Here is a 24,433-nt window from a genome sequence, read left to right as displayed (position 1 = left end):
CCAGGCGATAGAGGGTGGATTAGCTATGGGATTCCTTCCTATGCCTATAGCATGGTCTCGAATGACGCGCTTAGCTGCAAAAGATGCGCCAACTAGAATGAACTTGCAGCTTGTGTATTTGAAACAGGGTTTTGCATCCTTCGTTCACTGGACTGATGTGGATTCGGGTGGGAACATCGCATCAGCTTCCTGGAAGGAAGCGAAGAGATGTGATTGCGTGCATTGGGAATATGGCTTGCCCAATTTCTCCGCTCTGCCGAATGATTTGACTCGAATTGAAAAATGGCAGTCATATCGGGAAAAGTCCAAGACGCCATTACGCTTGTTGGCTGGGGTCAAACCATTTTTCGAGGCACATGCACAGGGCCACTCTTTAGAGGCTGGTTAGTAGCTTGTATGGGATATGCGTTCAGACCACCACGAGTTCTGCGATTACGTGGTGGTTTGTTGTTGGTTGCTCCTAGAGGGATTCCCGGAATAGCTCTCGATCTGTTACTTGAGCATCCTTTTAAGACATGGGGGAGCCGGGTTTCGTACACGGCCTATCAAAGCTCTTTACCAGAGGCCATGTCAAGCCGTCAAGCCGTCCGTGTGGCTTCGCCCGTGCCACGGCGAATGGGACAAAGCAGCGGTGAGGGCTGCAGGCGGCGAATGCATGGCGTTTGAGGAGGGTCTGGCAGGGCAGAATTGCATTTCTCCAGCCTGCAAGGAGGCGGCATAGAGGCAACGTGGAATTGGTAAAGAACCGAGGAGGGTGTGGAGCTGGTACAGTAGTACAGTAATGTGACTGTGCCGCGTGTGGAGCTGGAGCTTGTCAAGTTGGGTTATCGATCGAGGCAGCCGCCAAAATCGTTTCCAGCGCTTCTTGGCCTCTCCCAAGAGCAAGCTGCAAGTGTCATCTGTGGCTGATAGCCGCGGTGCCATGTCGGCGAACACGTGGGGGGTGGAGCAGAGGATTGAATGGCGACCGCAACCGCCTGGGCACGGGACGCACAGCCGCCGTCCCAGCGTCTCAGCGTCCCATCCGGCACCAATCCGCGCTCATTTCTTTGGTTCTTTTACCACCTGGCTGGGCCCGTACTCGATGAGCAGCGGTGGGTACGTAGTCAAGAGGCACAGTTGCTTGCATTACACGAATCACGATGACCGACGTCAGCCCGCAAATTTTTGATTGGTTGCCATCTAGCTTGCACAGCTTTCTTCTCACATACGAGCTCCGGTGCGTTTAGTGCTTTCCAGAGCCGCCTTCTCCTCTTGCCCATCAGCAGACTTGCCATCAATATCGAGAAACGCCTCGATAAGGGACATGTTACCCTTGTCGTGGATAGCCCTGATCTGCAGTCGACGTCAGCACTTTGAATCGCGATTTAGCGTAAAAAGACTCACCTTGAAGCGGGCATCGGCATCAGAGAGAAGGCGCCGGAACTGCTCCTCAGTTCGTTGTTTGGCGCCCAGGACCAACATCATCATAATATCGACTTGACGCATGCGATTGTCGTGGAACCTCGACGCCTCACCAAGCGCTGGAAGCACGACGTCGTTGATTAGCACCGGAGTGCCGGGGGGACTTTTCTCCAGTGCGGGTACCAGTGCTCGGAAGATACGAATGCAGTCCGCATCATTCCAGTTGTGCGTGATGTAACGTAAAAGATACGCGGCTGCACCAGTCACTGGCTGAGGAGTGAAGAAGTCGTGAGGCATAAAAGTCACGCGGCCATTGAGTTGCGAAAAGTCGTTTTGCGAAGCCGACGAAAGCATGCTCAGAGAATCTTGAACAATCAACTCAAGATTGGGAAAGGCCTTGCACGATAATCAGTCGTGTTGGAATCACAGAGACGGTGAGAAACCGCATACCTTGGCGAGTGAGACGCTCATATGGCCACTGCCACCTCCAACATCAATCACCTTCCGGCCGCTGATCTGATCCCAAGGGAAACTCTCCTTGAGATTTTCAAAGTGTCTCTCGACTTTGACGGTCAGTATGGCCATTTCAGTTCACAGTGGCTGCCACTCACGTCTGGAGACACCGGCCATCGCGCTGGCAAAACGAACTGATCGCGTGGGGTCTTGCTTGTAGAATTCGAAAAGGCTCTTTCCATGTCTTGTGACGAAAGCGTTCCTTTGGCCATCAGCGACAGTAGGCGACTCCCTGATACTGTCGGAAGTCTCGGCAGCTGCTTTGAAGAACTCGTCGAGCCTGTGCAGACTTAGTACTAGAACACCACTGCACTAGACGCAATAGTCTTACTGGTAGTTCATCACATCTCTCCATTGCTTGTCCTTGAGGTAGATGACACTTCTGGATGTATGTTTAAAGACGTCCTTTTCCACTTCTTCAAAGACACGATCTGTGGTCAACATTCGCAAGAAACGCCCAACACGATCTTCATCCATGCCGGCTTTCTCCGAAATCTCCTTTATGGTCGCTGTGCCATCTTCTGGAATCGCCTCGAAGAAGTTGAACTCACATGCTACCTGCCAGGAAGCCAAGTCGTAAAGGTAGCACACAAAAGTTCGTGCATCGTTCCTGGGACCGTTGACGAGACGGAGCAAGTCACGTGCGGAATCATTCAGACGATCGCGTAGCTCAATGTACTCTGACGATTCAGGGATGGGATCAGAGCTAGCGGCGAAGGAAGGTTCTGGTATCTTCTTCTCGGTCAAGTCGTTGACAATTTGATTTGTCAATTGCTGGACCTTATTGGCCAGCTCGAGAAGAGTGGATTGCTGTTCTGCCTTCATTTTGGCGTGTGTCTGTGTCTCACGGATGTGTTGATGGAAAACGGAGAGGTAGAAAAAGCAGTCTTGATATGCTGGACATGTTCCCGTAGGGTAAGTCGACAGGGGTCACAAGGGAAAGACAGCATGTCGTCGTATTCAACGACCGAATATAGTCTCGGCGTCTTAGCCATATCGGCGATAATCCAGCAGCATGTGCATCACGCGTTGGCTGCCATGCCGGGCCAGTGACACAGGAGAAGCTCAACTAGCTCCGTGGGGCTTTGTTTAGGCAAAAACTTACGTCGAAACCCGCATGCTGGATGTGTGGATAGTGCATAATTCCGTGCATCCGTAAGGATTATGCTCCGAATACGCGAGAAGAGGGCCCTCTTTCATGTAGGGTTTGTTTTCTGTGGCAAGTCCATGGACGTGACGGCTAGTTCGGCGCACAAGCCTGGCGGTGTTGGTGAGGGCTGGAGATTCGGCGTTCCGACCCAGCATACGGTACCGTTAGCCCCCACGATAGGGTTTGACAGCGGGCGGCTCCGGTGGCTCCCGCGGCAAGCTGGGGCTTACCTCGAGTGGAAATCATGGTTCAGTAGGCTGACTCGAGCCGTTGCAGATTTGATAGACGCGGTTACGTCCCCTAGCCAAGGTAACATAACGCACCTGCATGATGCACTATGTGCATGCGTTGGCAATTGCTCCACCATGTTGACTCTCTTACCGTCTGGACCTGCCGTGGGTGGCTGCTTTCTACTTGGCGCTTGTGTGTGCGCGCGCAATCGGCCACGACGTTTTGAGACAAGATGATTCTCAGAGATGCTGCTAAGGTAGCGCCTTGTCGATCGCTGGCGTGATACCTTCTCGTTGTGGCAATGGCGGATGGTCGACGACTTGAGCAGCTGTGCTTGACCTTTCTCGCGCCGGCCTGTGTATGATGCCGACCATGGATTCTGCCAAGACTGCAGTACCCTTACATGTACTTACTGCTGATTGCGCACGCTCTTCCTATCACACTAGACGGGAACAAGCGGAGGACTGTATGCGTATGCTTCCGATTTCGGTCTGACTGCAGCGGTTTGCTCAATTGGGTTCGAGAGGATACGGAAGCAGATGCAGGAATCAGCCGTTTCGGTGCAATATCGCACCGTCGCGTTGAATTTGGCCGACCACCCATTCCTTGTCATTGCGAGGGGTACTTCCTGTCAGAACAACGGCGAGATTCTCCCAGGAAGACACGTGGAAAAAACGGATGATAACACACACGGGTATAGCTTGACCTTCACCCCGCATTCGCTTTCTGTTCTAGTCTTATCTCCGGCGGTTCCGAGGTTGATATAGACAGGGCATATGAATATTACCATAGATACGACCATCTCAGTACTGTCGAGTCGACCTAGTCCACCACTAATCACGCATCCTGGCACATCACCAGTGCTTATGCTCGATTGCCGGCAGACATGAGCATGAACGTACGCAGAGATCAACACGAAGCAGTTCTGTACCGTAGCCCAGATGGCATAGCTCGATGTATGGTAAGCACTTGTACGAAGCGCCCGTTTTTTTGCAGTTACTTACCGGAGCTTGCGAGACGATCTTTTTAGACGCGCAACGTCGCGACAATAGGAATTGCCATAAATTTCCACCAGCGCGTCATCAGCGGGAATTTCACTTGTGTTGTCATGTCCCGATAAGCTATCTTGATAAGGAAACTGCCGCTTTTCACCGCTGAGAGATTACTCAATGGTGTCCTCATCATATTCTCAAAGTATCTTCGACATGGTAAGCTTACACCCAACATGTAAGATATATAGTTTGAATCTTCAGGCCCCTATGACGTAGTGTGTGGGGCCATGCGCGCTCCCAAGCGCAAATCCGGGGTTTCTTCTCCACTCTCCCCTACCCCTAACCTTCTCGAGCCTCATCTTTGCGCTTCTCCTTATTTGTACACTTTTCTTTTGTTAAGGCGCGCTGTGAGTTTTGAAGGCGCGCGACGTCGCACACCCTTGTCTCTTTCCATCGGCTTTCTGGCGCGTCGGTTCAGTCCAGCTGGCATCTCCGATAGCTCCGTAACCCCTGAAGCCGAAGCCGAAGTCACGATGCCCGTCAACACCATATCCGTCGGGGCTGCAGTGACACCTGTAGTAATCCAAACATGGCTATCGCACTATCTGAATCGTCGCCCACTTGCACAGAAGCCAACTGCGCACATCTCGTACCACGAAGGCCTTGAGCTCATCCGTCGCTTTCTCAACTATGCTTCCTTTCATACCGTCGACGAACTACAAGCCTTTACCTCGCAATGGGTTCCCGTACCACGCTGGGTACATGTGGAAGTAGTTGAAATATCGAGCAGTCTCTTGCAGCGTTCAGCGCAGCACATTACGGCCCAATTGGGCCCCGAGGGCGTCAAGGCAGTTGGGGGAACCAATTGGTGGCAATGGAGACGCGAGGAGAGCACACTCAAGGCAGAATGGATCGAGATGCGCAAGGACTTTGAGGCTAGGAAACAATTGGCGATTCATAAGGGAGACCGCATCATGCTGTATGTGCATGGTGGCGCCTACTTCTTTGGCAGTGTAGATGAACACCGCTATCAGATGCAGCGCCACGCTCGCAAGCTCAAGGCCAGAGTGCTGGCGCCAAAATACAGATTGGCACCACAATTCCCCTTCCCATGCGGTCTACAAGACTGTGGGTGGCCCTATCGATTTGCCAAACTGCTCGACTGACACCCTGTAGGCCTAGCAGCATACCTCTACCTCCTCGAGCAGAAGCACGACCCTGCAACTATTATTCTTGCCGGCGACTCAGCCGGTGGCGGCATGGTTTTGAGCATATTGGTGACAATGCGTGACCAAGGCATCCCTCTACCCGCCGGAGCCATTCTGATCAGTCCTTGGGTGGATCTGACCCACAGCTTTCCAAGTCTTGGGGGTGATGACAAGATGGATTACATTCCTTCGCATGGATTTATTCACAAGCCTAGCATGAGCTGGCGTGAGTTGCATTTCGCCAATTTCTGAATACTTACTGATCCATATTAGCACCACCCAATGCAGACGACCTGCTCGGAATCGAAACGCACTCCAAGACCCAAGTGGCTAGCGATACTCCAGACAAAAAGGAAGACCATGCCGCGGAAAAGGAAGCTAAAGAGCAACGTGTACAGGGCTACTCGGTGCAATCAGGAGAACAACCCGACACAGATCACGTTCAGGACCCTTCCGCTACAGGACAAGACACAGGCGTGTGGATTTCTCCAAACGGTAAATATAGTATTGGACCTAAAAGCCAGCTGTCTGTTCAACTCGAGGATGCACGTGTCGAGATCAAGGATCAGATTCAGATGTATGTTTCTAACCATCTCTTGACTCATCCATTGGTATCACCTGCTCTACAACCAACACTTGGAGGGCTACCGCCTTTGCTGATCCAGACGGGTGGTGGGGAACTGCTCAGAGACGAACAAATCTACGTCGCTCACAAGGCTGCTCAGCCGCTGGCATACCTACCACCACCGTCCAACAACCAGACTGCTGAAGCTATCCAAGCTCAAGCTGCAAAGTACAAACCAACCAACGTTCAGCTCCAGGTTTGGGACGATTTATGCCATGTCTGTCCTACTCTCAGTTTCACCCGACCTGCGAAGCACATGTATCGCAGTATCGCTCAATTTGGCGCCTGGGCACTCGCGCGGGCTCAAAAGAAATCTATCGATATTCTCGACGATGATGACATATCGGTTATGAGTACCGGTTCGAGTTCATCATCAGAGTCAGATAAAGAGAGCTCTTCCTCTTCAGATGGTCCCAAATCACCTTCTGCCCAACCAGCACCCAAACCTAGTCCCGCAAAGCCTAAGAAGAAAGCAAAGGTAGATGCACGTGTTGGTCGAGCTGGTGATCCGATTCCAGCTTTCGAGCACTACATGATTCGTCAACGTATCGATAGACACGGACGTATTTATCCGCTTGTAGCGAAGGAAGACTTAGTTGCGCTCAATCTTCCGAACGAGGACATTGGTGTGCCAAAACCCGGCCCGGTTGGCAAATGGATGAAAGCGCAAGCTGAATGGAATAAGAAGTTTTCTAAGCAAAAGATCAAGATTCAGAAGCAGCGAATCAAGGATATGCAGAAGGGCTTCGAAGGGTTCGATGGCGAGACGCCACCGCCAACAGCGTTGGCTGGCCGCAGATTGAAGGGCATGAAGACCAAGAAGACAAAGGAGAAGAAGAGTTGGGGAATGTCCATGTGGTCCGGCTGGGGTAGTAGTCACGACCAGGCGACAGTAAGTAAATTGCATTATTTAGGCTCGCCTATGCTGACACAACCAGATTGTACGAGAGAAAAAGGCCGACCAAACCGGCGAGGAGCCGTCCGTAACCGTACAAGAACCAGCAACCCCTGCCGCCAACGTTGCAGCACAAGTCAAACCGAAACGAAGCCGTGGCATAGGCTTCATTTCTCCAAGCATGAGAACGCGATCTAGATCCCGTTCCCGCCACTCCACCATAACGGACCGTGGTCAAACTCTCGAGTCTCAGGATCCAATGCCTACCACCGATCTTTCCAAGATTGCCGCGCCAGAATCTGGACTCGCTGACGCAACGACATTGGCCCCTGAACGCTCTGCTTCAGCTGTATCGTTGTCTTTGGATTCACGGGATGATGAGGGATTACACATTACCGTTATTCCGTCAGATAACCCCGCATTACCGAGCACCCTGATCCCAGCAACTGATACGTTGACTACGCGGCCCACCGCAGGCGGCATCGCCTACCCATTCAGCCTCAAAGTCGACGGACCAGACGGCAGAGATGTAAATGCCAGTACGGTTACACTTACCAGTGTGAACATGGCCACACCGCCTGCGGTCGATGACCAGCAAATCGAAATGATTCCCGAAAACACGGTGGAAGAGAGTGTGAATGAGCAAGTTCTCAAAGAAGAGCGACCGGGTATAGAAAGGTTCTTCACTGCTGCTCCTGTGTCGGAGTTTGTAGTAGAACAAGAGGAGGCGAAGGCTGAAGAGGTTGACAAGGTGGTGGAGCGACCACATGCCGAGAGATTCGAGACTGCGCAGGAAGATTTATCAACACTTGCGGCTGCTGGTAGTAGTAGCAAGGCATGATAATACAAGAGACGAGAGACAAGAGGAGGATAATAAAGAGGAGAGGTGATAGAAACATACCCCGCTAGACTGTACATATATACCCCATTTCCTTGCACACAACACATTCATAATCTTAATACGAAGCTATACCCGCAACTTTCTAGACGAACCGCATCATATCTTCCAACTACTGCGACGAAAAATCTCCACCAGAAGATGAGCAAAAGGCAAAAGACTCAAGCTCGTGATACCTGCCTTCTCGTAGAGTCCGGAGTTAAGATAACCCCCACATGACATCACCCAGCAGCAACAGCAGCAGCAGCAGATCAACAAGAAACATCATTCTTATATCCCCTCTCCCCCCAAGAAACAACCCATAAAACACCACACCCCAACCCCGCCCTCCAAGAAAAACACACCAAAAAATGTCCCCATTCCGCCCCTCCGCCCACGCCCTCATAACAGGCGGCGCATCCGGCATCGGCCACGCCGTCGCCCGCCTCTGCCTCTCCCACTCCATGCACGTCACCCTCGTCGACAACTCTGCATCAGCCCTATCCCACGCGCAAACCACGCTGCAAGACCTCGCCAAAGAAAAGAACGCAACCCTATCAATTATCTGCGCCGACGTGTCTTCCCGCTCTGACTGGGCCCGTATCAAACAGATAGTCAACGGCGCTCAAAATGTAGATTTCCTCATGTTGAACGCGGGGGTTGGTGGCGGTGGGAGCGGGAACGGGACGAAGACGTGGGGGGATAGCGGGTATTTTGATGAAGTGTTGGGGACGAATTTGGGGGGTGTGGTGGAGGGATTGAATGTTTTTGTTCCGGGATTTCTTCGTGACGCTGGGGGGAAAGATGGTGGCGCGGATGCGGGTGCGGATAGGGAAAAGGTAAACAAGGCGATAGTGGTAACGGGGAGTAAACAGGGTATCACAAATCCGCCTGGTAACCCGGCGTATAATGCTAGTAAAGCAGCGGTGAAGACGCTTACGGAACATTTGAGTTGGGATTTTAGGGGTACGGGCGTGGGGGTGCATTTGTTGGTGCCGGGGTGGACGTTTACGGGACTTGTGAGTCTTTATGCCTTCCCTCTTCCTTCATTCCTCCCCCTTCCCCCCTTCTCACTATCCCATCCATCCTTCCCCCCGCCCTATCCTACCTAAACCACCACACTAACAACCCTCCCCCTCCCCCCTACACAGGCCGGCAACACCCCTACCAACACCACACCCAAACCAGACGGCGCATGGTCCGCCGACCAAGTCGCAGAGTACATGTATGAAAAGATGCAAGAAAACAAATTCTACATCGTTTGTCCGGATGGCCAGGTTACGGAGGAGATGGATAGGAAGAGGATGCTTTGGAGTGTGGGGGATGTTGTTGAAGGGCGGCCGCCGTTGAGTAGGTGGAGGGAGGAGTGGAAGGGGGAGGTTGAGAGGTGGATGGAGGGGTGATTTGGGGGTGGGAGAGGGGGATGCTTTGGGGGAATGAGAGATATAGGCGGGTGGAGGGCTTGTTTGGGAGATGCGTGTATGATACGCATGAGTGTAGTGGACCAGCTTTTGTAGGATTCGCGGGTTGAAATGAAGTCTAATCAAGTGATGGATCATATGATTGCAGCTTCCATCCCATGCACAATCAGCTTGCTCACCTGTTTGATATTTCTAGATAGCAAGCGTCCTGTCTATATAGACGGACCCTTTTATCCCGTAGATAGAATGTCATCTCATCACTGTTCAGTTCAACATCAAGTCACCTTCGTGATGTATGGGCTTACGTGCTTGATATTCTGAGATACCAAAACATAATAACTGTAAGGTTCAAGTCCACTAAACGATATCGTAGCCTTAAACCTCGACGGATTATGAGTTTCAACATTACATACTCCTCCTAGAGTGATGACGATCAATCCCTTCCACCCCCACTCATCCACTTCACATCTATTCCCACCGCACCCTACGCCTCCTTAATCAACTTCCTCGTCGCACTCTCCATCCACAACTTAGTATACCACCTATGCGCAAACTGAAAGTTCCACGGCAACGGCTCCGCGCCCTTGCCTCCCTCAGTCGTATTCACAAACACCGACTTGAGATGAAACGTCGCCACCTGCGCCTCATCATCTTTACTAACCTCCATTGAAAACAAGCCATCGGAGGGTCTGTGGTCCTTGTTGAATGGCGTATCACCGCATCTTACCACAACCTAACACACACACACACACACACATACGTCAGTCTGTATAACTCAATACGCAGGAACGGCTACTAGGGGGTGCACACACCTTATCATCCGTATGCTCCACAACCTCAAAATGATCCACAATCCCCGTTCCAACCGGATACTCGCTCTTCGCCAAATCCTTCACATCCCAAAGATGCGCATCCCGCCCCTCCAACGCGCGATACTTGCGCTCCAGATACCGTCTTTGAACCCTAAATGCAACTCCACTCCACACCCCGCGACAGAAGTCCGTCGTCAGCGCCCGCTGATCGACCGTTATCTTGCCCCCGCTACCACCCTGTATCCAGTATTTCTGCGGTAGCTTTCCGTAAGGGATTTCTTTGATGGCGTGGTCTATGCAGCCAGGTGGGTTGGACAGCGGGTTGTGTGAGCGGAAGAGCGAGGTGCCGAGGTCGGGGGACGAGGTGTCGTACGGGATGAATTTCGTGTTGCGTGTGTAGAAGGAGGATACGCTGTAGGCGAGAAGCACGTTGGCGGTGAGGCCGCCGGTTATGCCGACGAGGACGCCGAAGACGCGTTTGGGGCCTGAGAGACGTTTTACTATGCGCGGGGGTGGGGAGATTGTGTTCATCGTGGTGGTGTTGGTGTTTTTATAGGATGGGAGCGGGGGTTGAGAAGTTTTGCGAGGTCAATTGGAACGCGATTGGTCCTTTTTCGTGGTTGTCGGTGTCTTCGTCTTCGTCGTTGTTGCTATCGTGCTTTGCTGCCTGGAGGGCTTCTGGAGGTTTTGTAAGCTTAGGCCGATATTTCCGCGGTAATGATGTTTTTGGCTTGCCGGGAGTTGTCGGCATCTGTTATCGCCGTCAAACGCCGACGATGTAGCATCACACTCGTCTTGCAACCTCAATTGTCCATGTATCGCGAATATACTGGAATCTATATTATACTAGGCTGCTAAAGTTGTGCGAGTGCAATACCAGAGATTGCGGGATCCGTCTCAGGAATCTTCTTCCGTATCATCCATGTCGTAGCTATGCACTGCCCCAGATCCATAAGGTGAATTGATCGATTCACGGCATCTCTTCTTAATCCAATTGCCTTGTGAAAATGTTCTGCTAATTCCACAATTCCCATCTCCTCCTCTATCTGCTCAGCTCCCAAACTCACGCCGCTGCTGCTCTCGTATGCTTATCAATGGTGCTCGGCGCGGTCCGTCCGGGACATCGGCTGACTCTCTGGCCCATATTCCAGATCAATCGGTTAGGATAGTTCGCCAAATAGTAACTCGATGTCTGAGCGCCACAATGAGTCGAAGCAGCAGCATTTGCATGTTTGCATAAGATGCTACTGGTGTTTCTCCTCTCAATACAAAGGCCGTTGAATCGTTCCGAATCCAGTTGACTTGAAGACATGGTTCTTACAACTTAAGTCCTTAACTTGTGCGAAACTCTGTATCTATCGTTGTAGGCCTGCCCCGAGTGCAAATATAAGCGCATAGCGTTTTTGCCTAAACCTATAAATTGTGCAGCTCTGCCAGGAGATACAAAGTGTCCTATCAAATCAAATCCTTTAGATGAATTTTTCTCGTATACATATACGGGATTGCCACGGTGAACGTGCGATGGCAATGGAATTTCCCAGGGAGAGTCTTCAGTATCGTCAGATATGCGAGCAGGCGAGCATTCGTCCACAATGGCTGGTTCCATGCTCGCGTCCTGAAGCCTGGTTTGCAGGAAGGTTAGGACATCTTTGCGCGTATCTCCGGTCGTCATGAGCTCTACTATTTTGCTGCTGGGTAGCTTCTTGTAACGCACTTTGCACACACGGTGTCGACAACCCTTATCCAATTCATTCGTCTTAGAGCGCGACTTGGATGGAGAAATATCCAAAGTCATGATACAGTCTTTGGGCGCGTGCCGATACGCTAGTACCATGGTGTGCATATTGAGTTCCTCCATATCAGGTCGTGCGTCAACTACCAGCCATGCATCTTTGACCGCCTCTTCGATACGATAGAGTAGTAAAGTGTTTGACATCTCCTTGTTTGCCGCTGATCTTCGCATACTCACTAATGTTCTCTTCAATGTAACGCGTCGAGGTCTCTCTCCGCTCTTTGGTAGCGTTGCGGAGAATGACTTTGTACCCTGCAGCTAACCACAAGCAAGCTACTCGACAACCGCGTTCTTCACCTCCTATGATAGCGACGGATCTTGACGAAGTATCTGGAGGCGTCCATTGTGATTCAGCTTCATTGGATGCAAACCTTGTCTGAATTTTTGAAACCGTGGATATCCGAGATGCAAAAATGCTCACAGGCTGGAAAGATGTGTTGTTACATCACAATCGAGAGTTCAATGTTGTTATACACTTTGGCACTCGTGTACATTGCGAAGAGAAATGGCGAACTGGTGGGTTGGCTAAGATCTTCCTGAATGTCCTCGGTAGTTGCCTTGCGCATAGAGACATTGTGACTGCGTTGCTTTGGATGCAGTGTGATAGAGACGGGTGGGTGAGCTGTTATTGAAAATCCGGGAGTGTTGCCAATGCGCTAACTTAGTCCGTTACCATGTCCGTGCGCGTTTTGGCCACGTTCGCGTTTTGGCCACCCCAACACAACAACCACCTATACAGAACACGTCATAACTCCACCACCATGGATCCGATTCAAAAAGCGATTGAAGAAATCGAATCGCGCGCATTAGGCGCACCATTCTCGTACTCAGAAGTCGCAAAAAGACATGGTGTAGGTCGCCGTACGCTAGCTCGAAGACACCAGGGCCAAAACCAGCCGCATACGCTCGCCCATAGAATCCTTCACCCACACCAAGAAACCGAGCTGTTAAAGCATATTACGACGCTTACTGAGCGACGTACGCCCCCTAAACGAGCAATAATACGCTCCCTTGCGTCGTCTTTGGCTGGTAGGGAGGTTTCAGAAAGCTGGGTTACTCGCTTCATCAACAGAAACCCAACCCATCTCATCTCACGCTGGCAGACCGGGATAGACCGCAATCGCCACAAGGCTGATTCAGGAGCTAAGTAAAGCTTATACTTCGAGCTGTTACACAGTAAGATGAAGGAGTACAATGTAGAGCCCTCTTACATCTTTAATATAGATGAAAAGGGCTTCATGATTGGGGTAACTGGGAGATCGAAAAGGGTCTTCGACAAGAGGATATACGATCGAAAAGGGGTTACAGCTGCTGTTCAGGATGGTTCTAGAGAGTAGGTGACGGTGCTAGCCTGTATCTGTTCGGATGGTACAGCTCTATCGCCAGCGCTCATCTTCCAGTCAGCTGCTGGAGCCCTACAATCGAGCTGGACGGACGCAATCAACAAAGAAAAGCACCAAGTCTTCATCAGCTCATCCCCTTCTGGCTGGACAAACAACGATATAGGACTCGCCTGGCTTAAGGAGGTTTTTGAGAGAGAGACTAGATGGAAAGCTCGCTCAGGATACCGATTACTACTCCTTGACGGCCATGGATCCCACGTAACTATGGATTTTATCAACTACTGCAATGACCACAAGATCCTGTTACTCGTGTTTCCTCCTCATGCAACCCATACGCTTCAGCCGCTTGATGTTGGGATGTTCAAGCCTCTCTCAACTACCTACTCAACTGAGCTTTCATCCCACCTTTATAGAAGCCAGGGGCTTATCCCAGTAACGAAAGGAGACTTCTTTCCCCTCTTTTGGAGTGCCTGGGCTGCTGCTTTTAAGCCTCAAACTATCATGAAGTCGTTTGAAGCAACTGGGATACACCCACCTAACGCTGAGGTTATACTCCGAAGATTCCGCAAAGAGGCATCAAGCTCAGATGAAAGCTCAACTTCTGTGCTTAGTGCAGAAGACTGGCTTAAAATCAAGACTCTTATATCTCATCAAGTGCGAGATAAGGACGCAAAGGATACAAAGAAGATTTACCGAAGTCTCCACCATATCTCAGCTCAACTTAGTATCCTAAGCAGTGAAAACAGGGACCTCAAGGAGGCTCTTTTGGTGAAAAAGAGACACAGGAAGAAGAGCTATACTCTAAACGTCAACAACAACCATAAGTATTATGGTGGTGCTCTTCTTTGGTCTCCTCATAAGGTCCATCGGGCTCAGGACGATAAAGCAGTTCGACAACAACAAAAACAACAGGAACAACTTCAGAAAGCTGAGAGATCTCAGATGAAGGAGCAAGCTCGGTTGTACAAGCTTCATCAAGCTCAGGAGAAGCGTGTTGAGAGAGAGAGGCTCAAGGAAGTGAGGGAGAAGGAGAGAGCCGCTAAGGAGGCTGAAAAGGAGCGCCAGAAAGCAACTCGCGACGCTGAAAAAGCTATACAACTGTCCCAAAAGGGTAAACGCAAGGCCTCACAAGCCTCTAAGCTACCTAGAAAGCGTCAGAAACGTGCCGTTGTTGTTCCATCTCATGTTCAAGCTGAGGAGGCTGCATCAGCCGCCCCAGCGCGTACCACCCGCCTTGGCCGCAAAACTAAGCTACCAAGTAAATACAAGTAGCACAAGTTAATCGCAATGATATAATTACTACAACTCCACAAGATCTCGCATTAATAGCTATTGTTGCTGGTGATACAGCCTCATTTTTCTGGTATCTTCATGTTGTTGGGGTGGCCAAAACTCGAACATGGCCAAAACGCGCACGGACATGGTAATGGTCAGCCCGCATCCACGGCCTCAGTACTACTTCGAGTAGTACCGTTCACATCCTAACGTCACCGTCATGATATAGGCACGATGCATTCATGGCATAAAATGAAGTACAATTAGATGTTCATAAAAGAGCTTTTTGGAAATAAACCATCTACCATTTCCGGCTAAACCACTCAACATGCTTCGAACAGAAAGAATAGACGCTGCAAAACACGAAAATCATTGGAAAATGAAGATCTGATCCTGAGGCTTCGAGGTTTTGCCTATCTTCCGTTAGCACGCAGTCTCATCATGTCGTAGAAGCGCAACATACCTGGTGGCTTGAAGCCGCGATCCTGGAGAGCTGCTACCATCGAATCCATCATTAGATCTGGTCCACAAACAAGAACCATGCTGTCCATACCGGCTGGTGCCGGAAGATAGTCCTCAATCATCTGCTTGCTAATGCGACCAGTCTCGCCCTTCCACTTCTTGGATGGATTGCTAAGAACATAGTGCACCTTGAACTGATCATGCTTTGCGGCAAAAGCGTTAAGCTCCTCTTTCAACAAAATGTCGCCCTCAGTCTTGTTGGCGTATAACAACATGATCTTGGTTTCATCTCTCGGGTCTTCGCATATACGTCGGATAAGCTGGAACATGGGTGTGATACCGGTACCGCCTGCGATCATACCCATCTCTTTGACTAGATTCCTGTGGTACTTCATCTCGCCCCTTGGTCCTCGGATTTCCACCTTGTCACCGATGTTCAACTTGCTCAGCCAGGGCGTTAGCTTTCCGGTCGGGTAGATCTTGACGGTCAACTCTAAGCGGCCTCGGTCCTTGTTGCTGGATGTTGGCGTGTATGAACGGGTGAGTTGCTTTCCATTAACTTCGTGTCTGATGGCAATGTGTTGACCAGTTGGGAGACCAAGGACGGAATTTTCGCTGGGTAGTCCAAAGACGAAGCGGATGGTGTCGTGGGAAACATTGTACTTCTCAATGAGTGGGAAAGGCTGGTAGACGCTGGCGTTCAGTACGCCAACATTGATATCCTTCTTTTTTGACGGTTTCGATGTAGATTTCGCTTTGAAGTGTGCCGGATAGGACCGGAAGTCTTTGTGCGCAACATCGAAACTCTTTGTCGCCCAAAGACTAGCATAGCCAGCCAACAACATACTGGCAAGGGAAGAGACGGCGAATCCCTTCCAGAAGCCACCACCCTGAAAGCGATTCAGAAGCTGGGAGAGTTTTCGACCAAGAACTATTGATACCACTAAAGATGGCAGGCCAAAACCTATGGCAGACAACTGAATCCGATGCGGCTTCGGTAGTGGGAGGTTGTTGACCACATGAACCCTGCTCGGCTTGATTTCTGGTATTCTTGCTGCTTCATGGTCGGTCCAGTCCTCGTCTGCGATGCGCCCGATGAGAAAGTTCTCGAGAACTTCCCTCGCATCTGTCGAATGGCTAATATCCTCGTATGCCGTTGTCGCGTCGGTACCGGCGTTTTCGAGTAGAAACTCCTTGCCACCTGGATGGTCTTCCTGGTAGTCTGTTACGTTATAGACATGATTCCACAACGCGACCCAGAGATCGGTCTTGCTGGTATGCTTTGCAACCTCCTGAAGGGTGTATACACCGTCGGCCATGATATGAGTTGAAGATGTCGAGTTGTGGGAGTTCAGTTGCAAAGGAAGTAGTCGCACCCGGGTGTCATGAAATACTGAACATACTAGTGTAAAAAAGCCACTGTACTTAGTCGTCAGACACGTCTATTGGGTGCTTACCCACACTGTCCAGTATATTATGTCGCCTAGGTGGTCGCGACACTGAGACTAATATTGTTCCGGCCCAGACCACCTTCGCCATGACTTGATGCAACAAACGTGTAGTATCCAATTTGACTCAGTACGTAACGTACGACCTGACTACTGTAGACTTCGGACATTCGGGAAGTTCAGGATCCTGTCATTCGGAAATGACAGACGACGGCGCTACGCGCTATAACATACACTAGCTATATCTCCGACGATAGTGGCTGGCATTGTCCCCACTTGCCGAGGCTCATATACGCTAGCATATACGGATGTCTACGGATGACCGATTTAACTAGCGTCCCGAGGTCGCCTTGTGCGGACTGCAAAACGGTAGGCTGGTAGCATCATGAAAACTTGGTGAAGGCTCGGCCGGGCTGCTCGCATGACATTCAACATTGCGTAGTCTTCCTGTGCCGGGGCGCCGGGTTTGGTGGTACGATTCGTTGAGTGGAGATGCGTCATGTTTGCGATTCAGAATGCAGGGCTGATGGGACGGAGCCGCGAGAAAGGGCTCACCGGACATATACGTAAACTGCTCTGCTTCTTTTAAGCCTTTCTGCAGTCCATTCAACTGTTCATTCAAGTCTCAAACTTCACAAACTTTGCTTTTTTGCACCATGACGATCAAAGGCTTCTACCTGGTCGGGCAAGATAAGACTATTTATCGTCAAGACATCCATATCGATCGATACCATGACTTCGAGGCACTGCAAGTTGCTGTAGCTGAACAGTACAACATAATTCAATCGACCGGTAAGCAGAATGTTGAGAAGCCAGTTTCTGTGACACAGGCCATTTGATACTCTACTAGGTATTGGTCTTCAAGATTCTACAGGACAGGACCTACGGGACTTGGATGCGGTTCTAGACTGTGACCAAGACATTGGCATAGCAGTTGACGGACAAAGTATCAAGGATGCCGCTGGCCCGGAGGGACTTCCTTTTGTAGGAAGTTACTACGAGGTTTTCCCCGACCATCTGGTCAGTACCTTCCCAAAACGACGCAAAACATAACTGACACTGCATAGGGTAACCATGCTCGCTTGTTTCAAAAATATGGATCTCTCATCAAATATGAGACAATGGGCAGGCAAAACTACCTCACAAACGACCCGGCCATTGCAACAGTGGCGTTACAAGAATCTGCCTTTTTCAGCAAGCATATCACGCCAGACCACCCTTTGGCCAGTATCAAGGACAACAGAGCCCTCTTCATCTGCGACACTGATACAGAGGCATGGAGACTAGCCCATAAGTTCATCCCGCCTTCTATGGCACCAAAGGCGGTTAGACATTATACCCCTCTCATGGAAGCGTCGGTCAAAGATTCCTTCAAGGTTTTCGACCAGCTCGACGAGCAGGCCGAGGCCTGGAATGTTTATCAGTACATGCTCAAGCTCGCATCCCAGACCGTCTTCAAGTTTGCGCTTGGTTACCATGCCCATCACTTTGACCACCCAGACTCGCCGCTGAACGAGTTGGTGGTGTTGATATCTCAGTCGCTTTCGTTGAACAAGAAGGTCATGTCACGTGGTGCTTGGTACGGAAAGCTTGGTGCCATTCCTTTTACAACCGCGTATGACCTGAACAAGGTTCAGCACAGGCTGTCGACTGTTATTAGCAATGGTGAGTACTTAGTTTCGGTATCTCGGTTGAGAATGATTGCTAATCATATGTTCTCATCTACAGCCATCGATCAAGCACCAAAAGGAGAGAGCGAGGATGATCTCCCATTGCAGACTGCTGCTCTGGGAGCCAGCTGTATAGTCGACTATCTCAAACGAGCCACCGACGACAAGGGTAACAAGCTACCTCGCGAACTTGTCGTAAGTACCCGTTAAAACAATCGTCCAATACAACCCGGACACTAACACAATCCAGATCCCAAACATGTTCCCCATCTGTGCCGCCGGTTTCACAACAACCTCCTCCCTCCTCTCCTGGCTCCTCTACGCGTAAGTCTCCTCCCCTCCCCTCCCCCGCACGCACAACCCCCCATCATACTAACCCCCTCCCAGCCTCTGCGTCTACCCCGGAAATCAAGACCGCCTCCTCCAAGAACTCGTCGACGCCGGCATATCCGATGCCACAAAATGGACACCCGAACTCTCAGACTCCCTCCCCTTCCTCGACAAATTAGTCAAAGAAACCCAACGCTTGCACAACCCCTCTTTCCAACCCGGTCGCACCGCAAAAGTCGACTGCATCCTGCCGTCGGGCTACAAACTGCCCGCCGGCTCCGTCGTCATCTGCGCGCTCCACGCCATCCACAACAACCCGCGTATCTGGAGTAACCCCGACCGCTTCGACCCGGACCGCTGGGGCACAGAGGAGGTCAGCGGGCGGCCGAAGAATGCGTATATGCCGTTTGCCACGGGCCCGAGGAGTTGTATTGGGTTTAATTTTGCGTTGGGCGAGGTCAAGGTGTTGTTGCCGCTTTTGGTGTATAGGTATGAGTTTTGTAAGGAGGGCGAGGAGGCGGTTAGTTATGATCCTGAGTTTCAGCTTATTAGGCCGATGAACTTTTATGTTAGGGCGAGGAGGCGGACGAGTTGGCCGGAGAGGACAAAGGGGGCGAGGAAGGTTGCGGAGGATTATAAGGAGGGGGAGGTTAGGCCGCCGATGTAAAGTTTTGGATGGTAGTGTGTGGTTGGATAGCTGGAAGATGTTGATGTTTCATTTTCGATTTCAATACTACTCGAAAAGTCATACATATTGTGTACGAATCAACCGCTTTTTGTGGAAATGTAGCAAAAGCAGCGTGCCAAACATATCACAAGCGGTTCTTAAATAAGTAGAAACTGTTCAAGACATGCATACATCCAACTCGTATGAACGCAAGGGTATCCCCATAGCAACATTTTAAATTTTCCCCCACATCGCTCCAACAGACGCCTAGCTCGCGAAGAACTTCAAACCCTCCGCCTCCACATCCATATCATCCTCCTTCTCACTCTCAACCTCATCATGCTCCCCAAGACCCAATCTTTGACCGAACAAACTACTAAACAACTCATCTCTCTGCCGATCACCCCACTGACCACGGTCTTCCGGTGCCATAAAATTCTGAATCTTTTCTTGGACCGTGTAGCGTAATCTTCTTCCTTTGCTAGCCTTCGTATCGACGACTTTCTTCGTCTTGGCGTCGCGGGCTACTTGCCATGGTGCTTGTACGACGAACTCGGCAGTTCCGTTGGCGTTGAGGTCGGCGGAACGCTGCTCGAGAAGCTCTTTCAGCATGAGGCCGTAGAAGTCGGCGTCGTCATAAATGGCAGGGTCGGGTTGCGCGGCTTTTTTGGAGGACTGGAGGGGCGCGCAGGAGCGCGGTGTTTGCGTGCGGGTGATGAGGTGCGAGGAGGTGAGCTGAGAGTCGAGGACTTCGGTAAGTGTCTGTTGCGCTGAGGCATTGAGACGAGCTTTGTTGTTTGTGACAGTTGTTGCTTTCGTCTTGTTGGACCAGCGTTCCAATACAGCTTTACGGTGTGGTAGTGCAGTCTTCTCGGTTGCTTGGAGGCTAGACCAGATCTCAGACGAGGGCGTTGTGGAGTCGAAAAGTGTGCGCTTCCGCTTTTGGCCTGTTCGCGATTCCTCCAGAGATAGCCGGAGGTTGGTGAGGTTGTTCAGGAGTGTCAAAGCTGCTGCTTCTGCTGCCTCTACAGGCGCGTCTTGTACTGTTTCATCCTTGTGTTGCTCTGCGGCCATGGAGTTTGTGCTAATCAGAGCCTTTTGTAATCTTATGCGAGAGTTCAGTAAAGTGTCAAACGTCTTGCGCTGAGTCTTGACAGCTTCTCCCTTTGCAACGTCGGACTGTGCGCCGGCAGCAATTGTCGAGGTGAAAGTCTTGTTCGCAGCCATCAGGTCGCGCACAGTGGACGCGTTCGGCCTGGCTTCGTCGCCAGAATCTTCGTCATCTGAGCCTCCGAGTTGATCGCCATCTTCACCGTCGCTCGCGTCTTCGGCACCGCTTCCATCTGATTCGTCTTCGTCGTCGTCGCCCATTTCCTCATCAGAGTCTCCGCTGAAGCCTTCCTCGTCACTGTCGTCCTCGCCGTTAATTTCTTCCCCATTGATATCGCCACCTCCATCATCATCACTAGCCTCGCTATCCTCCTCGTCGAAGCCTCTGTCGAATGGATCGTCGCTGTCGCTGTCTTCAAGCGCTTTTCGGTCCACCTTGCGCCCAGCGTACTCGGGACCAAGCGCTACCTCAACCGGCTTTCTCAATTTGCTCTTTCCCACGGCTGTGTAGTGCTCCCGCCCTGCATCGTCTTCTTCGACTTCGGAGACATCGTCATCGGAGCGCTCATCTTCGCTGGAGCTTGGTGCAGGGTCAAGGAGTGACTCGGGGTCGAAATCTACTTCGTTATTAGGAAAGTGTTGTCGCGATCAATTATAGAGTGCGCACCTCTTATCTTGGACTTGGGCATGGCGAAATGCGTGCTATGTCGTGCTGATGCTTGCAGAGATGGCCGAAGAGAAAGTTCACCAGGAGTCCCACTAAAAAGTTCGAAATCGGCCTTTCATTTCGCCGATGCATGCACTTCCGCATCCAACTCCGCAACTCCCGTCTTCGCGACGAATACGGCTGTAGTTATGTTGAAGCCACGCTATTTCTCAACATTGCACTGTCTGCAGCATGAGAATCCTCTCGTATGTTGCGTGATGAGACATAAACCGTCCATTGACTGATGTCCTCCCAGGGACTTCCACGCTCCGGCGCACCTCCGCAAATGCCTCGAATGCAGCGAGGGTTACCGCAAAAGAGAAACATCAAAGATGTGAAGAAAGTGATTGCCGTCTCATCCGCAAAGGGTGGTGTCGGAAAGAGCACAGTTGCTGGTATGCCACGCAGAGACTAAACCATGGCCAGCTTCGGGACACTGAGCCCAATCGCAGTAAACCTCGCATTGAGCTTCGCACGGCGCGGTTACAGAGCCGGTATTCTTGACACTGATATCTTTGGTCCATCGATACCGACCTTGTTGAATTTATCCGGTGAACCTCGACTCTCAGCCAGTCAGTCCGTATCGCGATCCCTGGCCTTAACAATCCCTAATCTCGTCCATCAGACAACCAATTGTTACCACTCTCAAACTATGGTCTCAAATCCATGTCCATGGGTTATCTCATCCCAGAGTCTTCACCAGTAGCATGGCGTGGCCTGATGGTGATGAAAGCTCTGCAACAACTACTCCACGAAGTCGAATGGGGCGGCTTGGACGTCCTAGTTCTAGACATGCCACCAGGAACTGGTGATGTACAACTCACCATCACACAGCAACTGATACTCGATGGTGCCATCATTGTATCAACGCCCCAGGACCTATCACTCAAAGATGCTGTCAAAGGCGTTGAGCTGTTCCGGAAAGTCGACGTCAAATTGCTGGGTCTGGTATGCAACATGGCTGGGTTCAAATGCCCTGGTTGCAATCAAGTGCATGAAGTGTTCGGAAGCATGGACAAAATCAGGACCATGTGCGGCAAGTACGATCTGAGAATGCTAGGAGAGATACCACTGCATGGGAGCATAAGTGACAATGCAGACGGTGGGAAGCCGACTGTTGTGGCAGAGCCAGACAGTGATCGCGCTTTGACCTTTGCAAAGATCAGCCAAGAAGTTGGTGATCTGATTGGGCTGGTGAAGTAATTCCATGGTCACTAGATGCTTCTGAACGAGGCCCAAGAATGACAGTATAGAAATTAGCAATTCTGAGAGCTTAAGCGCTCCAGAAGGAAACAAGTAGAGTACGTCATGTAAGAAAAGAACACGGATTTGGGGAATCTAAAATAATAATAGATACTGAGGTATGAGAAGCTCACTCGGCAATGCAATGCAAAAGTTGCAGTTCTTCTGTGTAAACAGACTGGGTACGAAAGAAAGAAGTGAGACGCTTCAGGAAGGCGGGGAGATGACGCTAAACTACTTCCAACCTAACGCTATCTACTACAATGAGAGACCAACTCGCCGTATCTAAGTACGCGTCCAAAACATCCCGCTGCAGGAATTGATCATCAGTCGCTCTCAGTAAACACAAACTGCGCAAAAAAAGGAATATCATACATATAATGGTAACCACCTCATCACCCAAGCACGATACCCACCCCATCACCAGTCAACATGTCAAACCGCGGATCATCATCCACGGCGGCGCAGGTAACATAACACGCACATCCATCCCCCGAGACCAATACGATGAATACCGTGCGTCTCTTCTCAGCATCCTCTCCAAAGCAACCGCACAGCTCTCAGTTCCGGGAGCAACAGCACTAGACGTCGCCACATACGCCGTCACGCTCCTCGAAAACGACCCATTATACAACTCGGGAAAAGGAGCCGTCTTCACACGAGATGGAAAAAACGAACTCGAGTGCAGCATCATGGTGTCCAACGGTTACCGTAAACGCGGTATAGGCTGTATGCTCCTCTCGCACGTGAAGAACCCCATCAAGCTAGCGCGAGAGTTTCTAATCCGCGGCGAGAGCGCTGATGGCGGTGGTGCGGGAGATCACTGCCAGTATAGTGGCGAGTTTGCAGAAGAGATGGCGGAGAAATGGGGGTTGGAGATTGTGGAGCCAAGCTACTTTTTCACGCAAAAGAGGTGGGATGAGCATCAGCGCGGGCTAGTCGAAGAGAAGAAAAAGGAAGAAGCGGGAAAAGCTTCACACGAGACGAGCCAGTGGGAAAAAGATAACTTCATCCCACTTGGGACATGTGGTGCCGTCGTTGTGGATTCTTTCGGCACTGTATGCACGGCTACGTCTACGGGGGGTTTGACAAACAAAGTCCCCGGTCGCATTGGTGATACACCGACACTGGGCGCGGGATTCTGGGCTGAGGAGTGGTATACCAAAGTTTCACAGCGGTCGTCACAGATGCTGTATCAACCATCTGCATCCATCGTTTCCTCTCCGCTAGATAAACTCTCAAGAGGTGATCTAAGAGGCGTAATTGGCGATTGTCTACTACTACCTACCTTACACGCCGCATCAACATCAACATCCACTCCACAAGCGGCAGCTACAAGCGACGAGAAGCCAATAACCGTCCGCCACGCCATGGCACTGTCCGGAACGGGTAATGGTGATACCTTCTTGCGGACAAGTGCAGCTCGCACTACTGCAGCCCGATCACGCTTCTCGGACTGCTCGCTATCTGAGGCTACAACTTGGATGGCTGGGCCAGATGGCGAGCTGCAAAAGTCGGCTGGAGAGCGGTGGGATAGGGTGCATGAGGGTGTGGGGGGGATTATTGGGATTGAGGTTGTGGGGACAGAGGTGCAGGTTGTACAGGATTATAATGGTGGGGGTATGTTTAGGGCTTGGATTGACGGGGATGGCGGGTATAGATGTTTGGTGTTTAGGGAGGATAGCTGGGAGAGTGGACCGGAGGGTTGGGGTGAGTGGTAAGATTATGGATGAGGATGTGCAGATACTTGATGTTGTTGGCTAGGTGGGATGCTGTACTACGGACGGCGGTTGGTGACACAACGGCATGGCGTATACATGGAGGGTTTCTGGTGTTGTGTAGGCTCTCTGTCTTTAGTAGATGAATGTCAAAGTAGCTTGTACTGTGAGAAAATATACTGTATATAACGCAGGGCTGTGTCTTTCTAAGACTGTGTGGCATGAACTACATGCTAATCATCAACACGCGTCAAGGGGGAGCAGCACGACCAATCGTAGCATATGCGCGTAATTGCATCGGAAGACTGCACGCCTTGACGCTGTCAAGGTGAGATAGTCATCTACAACAAGTTAGTCAGATTTGGGCGTGAAGGTCGGGCGTAGACGGATGGGCGGGGCGAGAAGGAACCACGCCTGCGAGAACGCGATGAAATGATGTGATGAGCGTCATGCACATGGCTAGAATGTGACAGACTACGACCGACTCAAGTTCCAGTAAAATAGCCTGGGAATCGTGGCGCGTGGGCTCGGCGCTTCGTGGG

At 51.0% G+C, this 24,433-nt stretch overlaps 11 protein-coding genes across 11 annotated transcripts; 7 read left to right on the top strand and 4 right to left on the bottom strand.

Moving 5' to 3' along the window:
* Window positions 1-1,203: 1,203 nt before the first annotated feature.
* PtrM4_053580 (sterigmatocystin 8-O-methyltransferase precursor) lies at window positions 1,204-2,742 on the bottom strand (the record flags this gene model as incomplete). Its single annotated transcript, XM_001937100.2, has 5 exons — window positions 1,204-1,335; window positions 1,387-1,800; window positions 1,855-1,967; window positions 2,016-2,197; window positions 2,249-2,742. 5 exons carry the CDS (start codon window positions 2,740-2,742, stop codon window positions 1,204-1,206), a joined length of 1,335 nt encoding a protein of 444 aa, XP_001937135.1.
* Window positions 2,743-4,823: 2,081 nt separating this feature from the next.
* Window positions 4,824-7,859, top strand: PtrM4_053570 (acetyl-hydrolase; the record flags this gene model as incomplete). Its single annotated transcript, XM_066105005.1, has 5 exons — window positions 4,824-5,418; window positions 5,467-5,724; window positions 5,772-6,906; window positions 7,000-7,015; window positions 7,062-7,859. The coding sequence occupies 5 exons, from the start codon at window positions 4,824-4,826 to the stop codon at window positions 7,857-7,859; spliced, it is 2,802 nt and encodes a 933-aa protein (XP_065959569.1).
* A 407-nt stretch (window positions 7,860-8,266) lies between these two features.
* PtrM4_053560 (DltE, Short-chain dehydrogenase) lies at window positions 8,267-9,298 on the top strand (the record flags this gene model as incomplete). The annotated part of the gene is made up of 2 exons (XM_001937098.1): window positions 8,267-8,914; window positions 9,047-9,298. The coding sequence occupies 2 exons, from the start codon at window positions 8,267-8,269 to the stop codon at window positions 9,296-9,298; spliced, it is 900 nt and encodes a 299-aa protein (XP_001937133.1).
* A 502-nt stretch (window positions 9,299-9,800) lies between these two features.
* Window positions 9,801-10,659, bottom strand: PtrM4_053550 (Atrophin-1 multi-domain protein; the record flags this gene model as incomplete). Its single annotated transcript, XM_066105004.1, has 2 exons — window positions 9,801-10,049; window positions 10,129-10,659. The coding sequence occupies 2 exons, from the start codon at window positions 10,657-10,659 to the stop codon at window positions 9,801-9,803; spliced, it is 780 nt and encodes a 259-aa protein (XP_065959568.1).
* A 2,022-nt stretch (window positions 10,660-12,681) lies between these two features.
* Window positions 12,682-13,071, top strand: PtrM4_053540 (uncharacterized protein; the record flags this gene model as incomplete). The annotated part of the gene is made up of 1 exon (XM_001937096.1): window positions 12,682-13,071. The coding sequence occupies one exon, from the start codon at window positions 12,682-12,684 to the stop codon at window positions 13,069-13,071; it is 390 nt and encodes a 129-aa protein (XP_001937131.1).
* Window positions 13,072-13,101: 30 nt separating this feature from the next.
* PtrM4_053530 (uncharacterized protein) lies at window positions 13,102-14,535 on the top strand (the record flags this gene model as incomplete). The annotated part of the gene is made up of 3 exons (XM_066105003.1): window positions 13,102-13,243; window positions 13,295-14,151; window positions 14,206-14,535. The coding sequence occupies 3 exons, from the start codon at window positions 13,102-13,104 to the stop codon at window positions 14,533-14,535; spliced, it is 1,329 nt and encodes a 442-aa protein (XP_065959567.1).
* A 372-nt stretch (window positions 14,536-14,907) lies between these two features.
* Window positions 14,908-16,319, bottom strand: PtrM4_053520 (NADH-cytochrome b5 reductase 3; the record flags this gene model as incomplete). Its single annotated transcript, XM_001937095.1, has 2 exons — window positions 14,908-14,951; window positions 15,002-16,319. The coding sequence occupies 2 exons, from the start codon at window positions 16,317-16,319 to the stop codon at window positions 14,908-14,910; spliced, it is 1,362 nt and encodes a 453-aa protein (XP_001937130.1).
* Window positions 16,320-17,104: 785 nt separating this feature from the next.
* PtrM4_053510 (CypX, Cytochrome P450) lies at window positions 17,105-19,115 on the top strand (the record flags this gene model as incomplete). The annotated part of the gene is made up of 6 exons (XM_066105002.1): window positions 17,105-17,240; window positions 17,299-17,468; window positions 17,516-18,113; window positions 18,177-18,313; window positions 18,369-18,379; window positions 18,506-19,115. The coding sequence occupies 6 exons, from the start codon at window positions 17,105-17,107 to the stop codon at window positions 19,113-19,115; spliced, it is 1,662 nt and encodes a 553-aa protein (XP_065959566.1).
* Window positions 19,116-19,382: 267 nt separating this feature from the next.
* On the bottom strand, window positions 19,383-20,914 carry PtrM4_053500 (traub transcription factor family protein; the record flags this gene model as incomplete). The annotated part of the gene is made up of 2 exons (XM_001937093.2): window positions 19,383-20,842; window positions 20,893-20,914. The coding sequence occupies 2 exons, from the start codon at window positions 20,912-20,914 to the stop codon at window positions 19,383-19,385; spliced, it is 1,482 nt and encodes a 493-aa protein (XP_001937128.2).
* A 166-nt stretch (window positions 20,915-21,080) lies between these two features.
* Window positions 21,081-22,134, top strand: PtrM4_053490 (ParA multi-domain protein; the record flags this gene model as incomplete). The annotated part of the gene is made up of 4 exons (XM_001937092.1): window positions 21,081-21,137; window positions 21,188-21,326; window positions 21,384-21,503; window positions 21,557-22,134. 4 exons carry the CDS (start codon window positions 21,081-21,083, stop codon window positions 22,132-22,134), a joined length of 894 nt encoding a protein of 297 aa, XP_001937127.1.
* Window positions 22,135-22,553: 419 nt separating this feature from the next.
* PtrM4_053480 (Asparaginase) lies at window positions 22,554-23,894 on the top strand (the record flags this gene model as incomplete). Its single annotated transcript, XM_001937091.2, has 1 exon — window positions 22,554-23,894. One exon carries the CDS (start codon window positions 22,554-22,556, stop codon window positions 23,892-23,894), a length of 1,341 nt encoding a protein of 446 aa, XP_001937126.2.
* Between the last annotated feature and the right edge of the window lie 539 nt (window positions 23,895-24,433).

The sequence above is a fragment of the Pyrenophora tritici-repentis genome, chromosome 10 (assembly GCF_003171515.1).
Source record: "Pyrenophora tritici-repentis strain M4 chromosome 10, whole genome shotgun sequence".
In the NCBI taxonomy this organism is placed as follows: domain Eukaryota; kingdom Fungi; phylum Ascomycota; class Dothideomycetes; order Pleosporales; family Pleosporaceae; genus Pyrenophora; species Pyrenophora tritici-repentis.
This window is presented reverse-complemented; position numbering and strand designations above follow the sequence as displayed.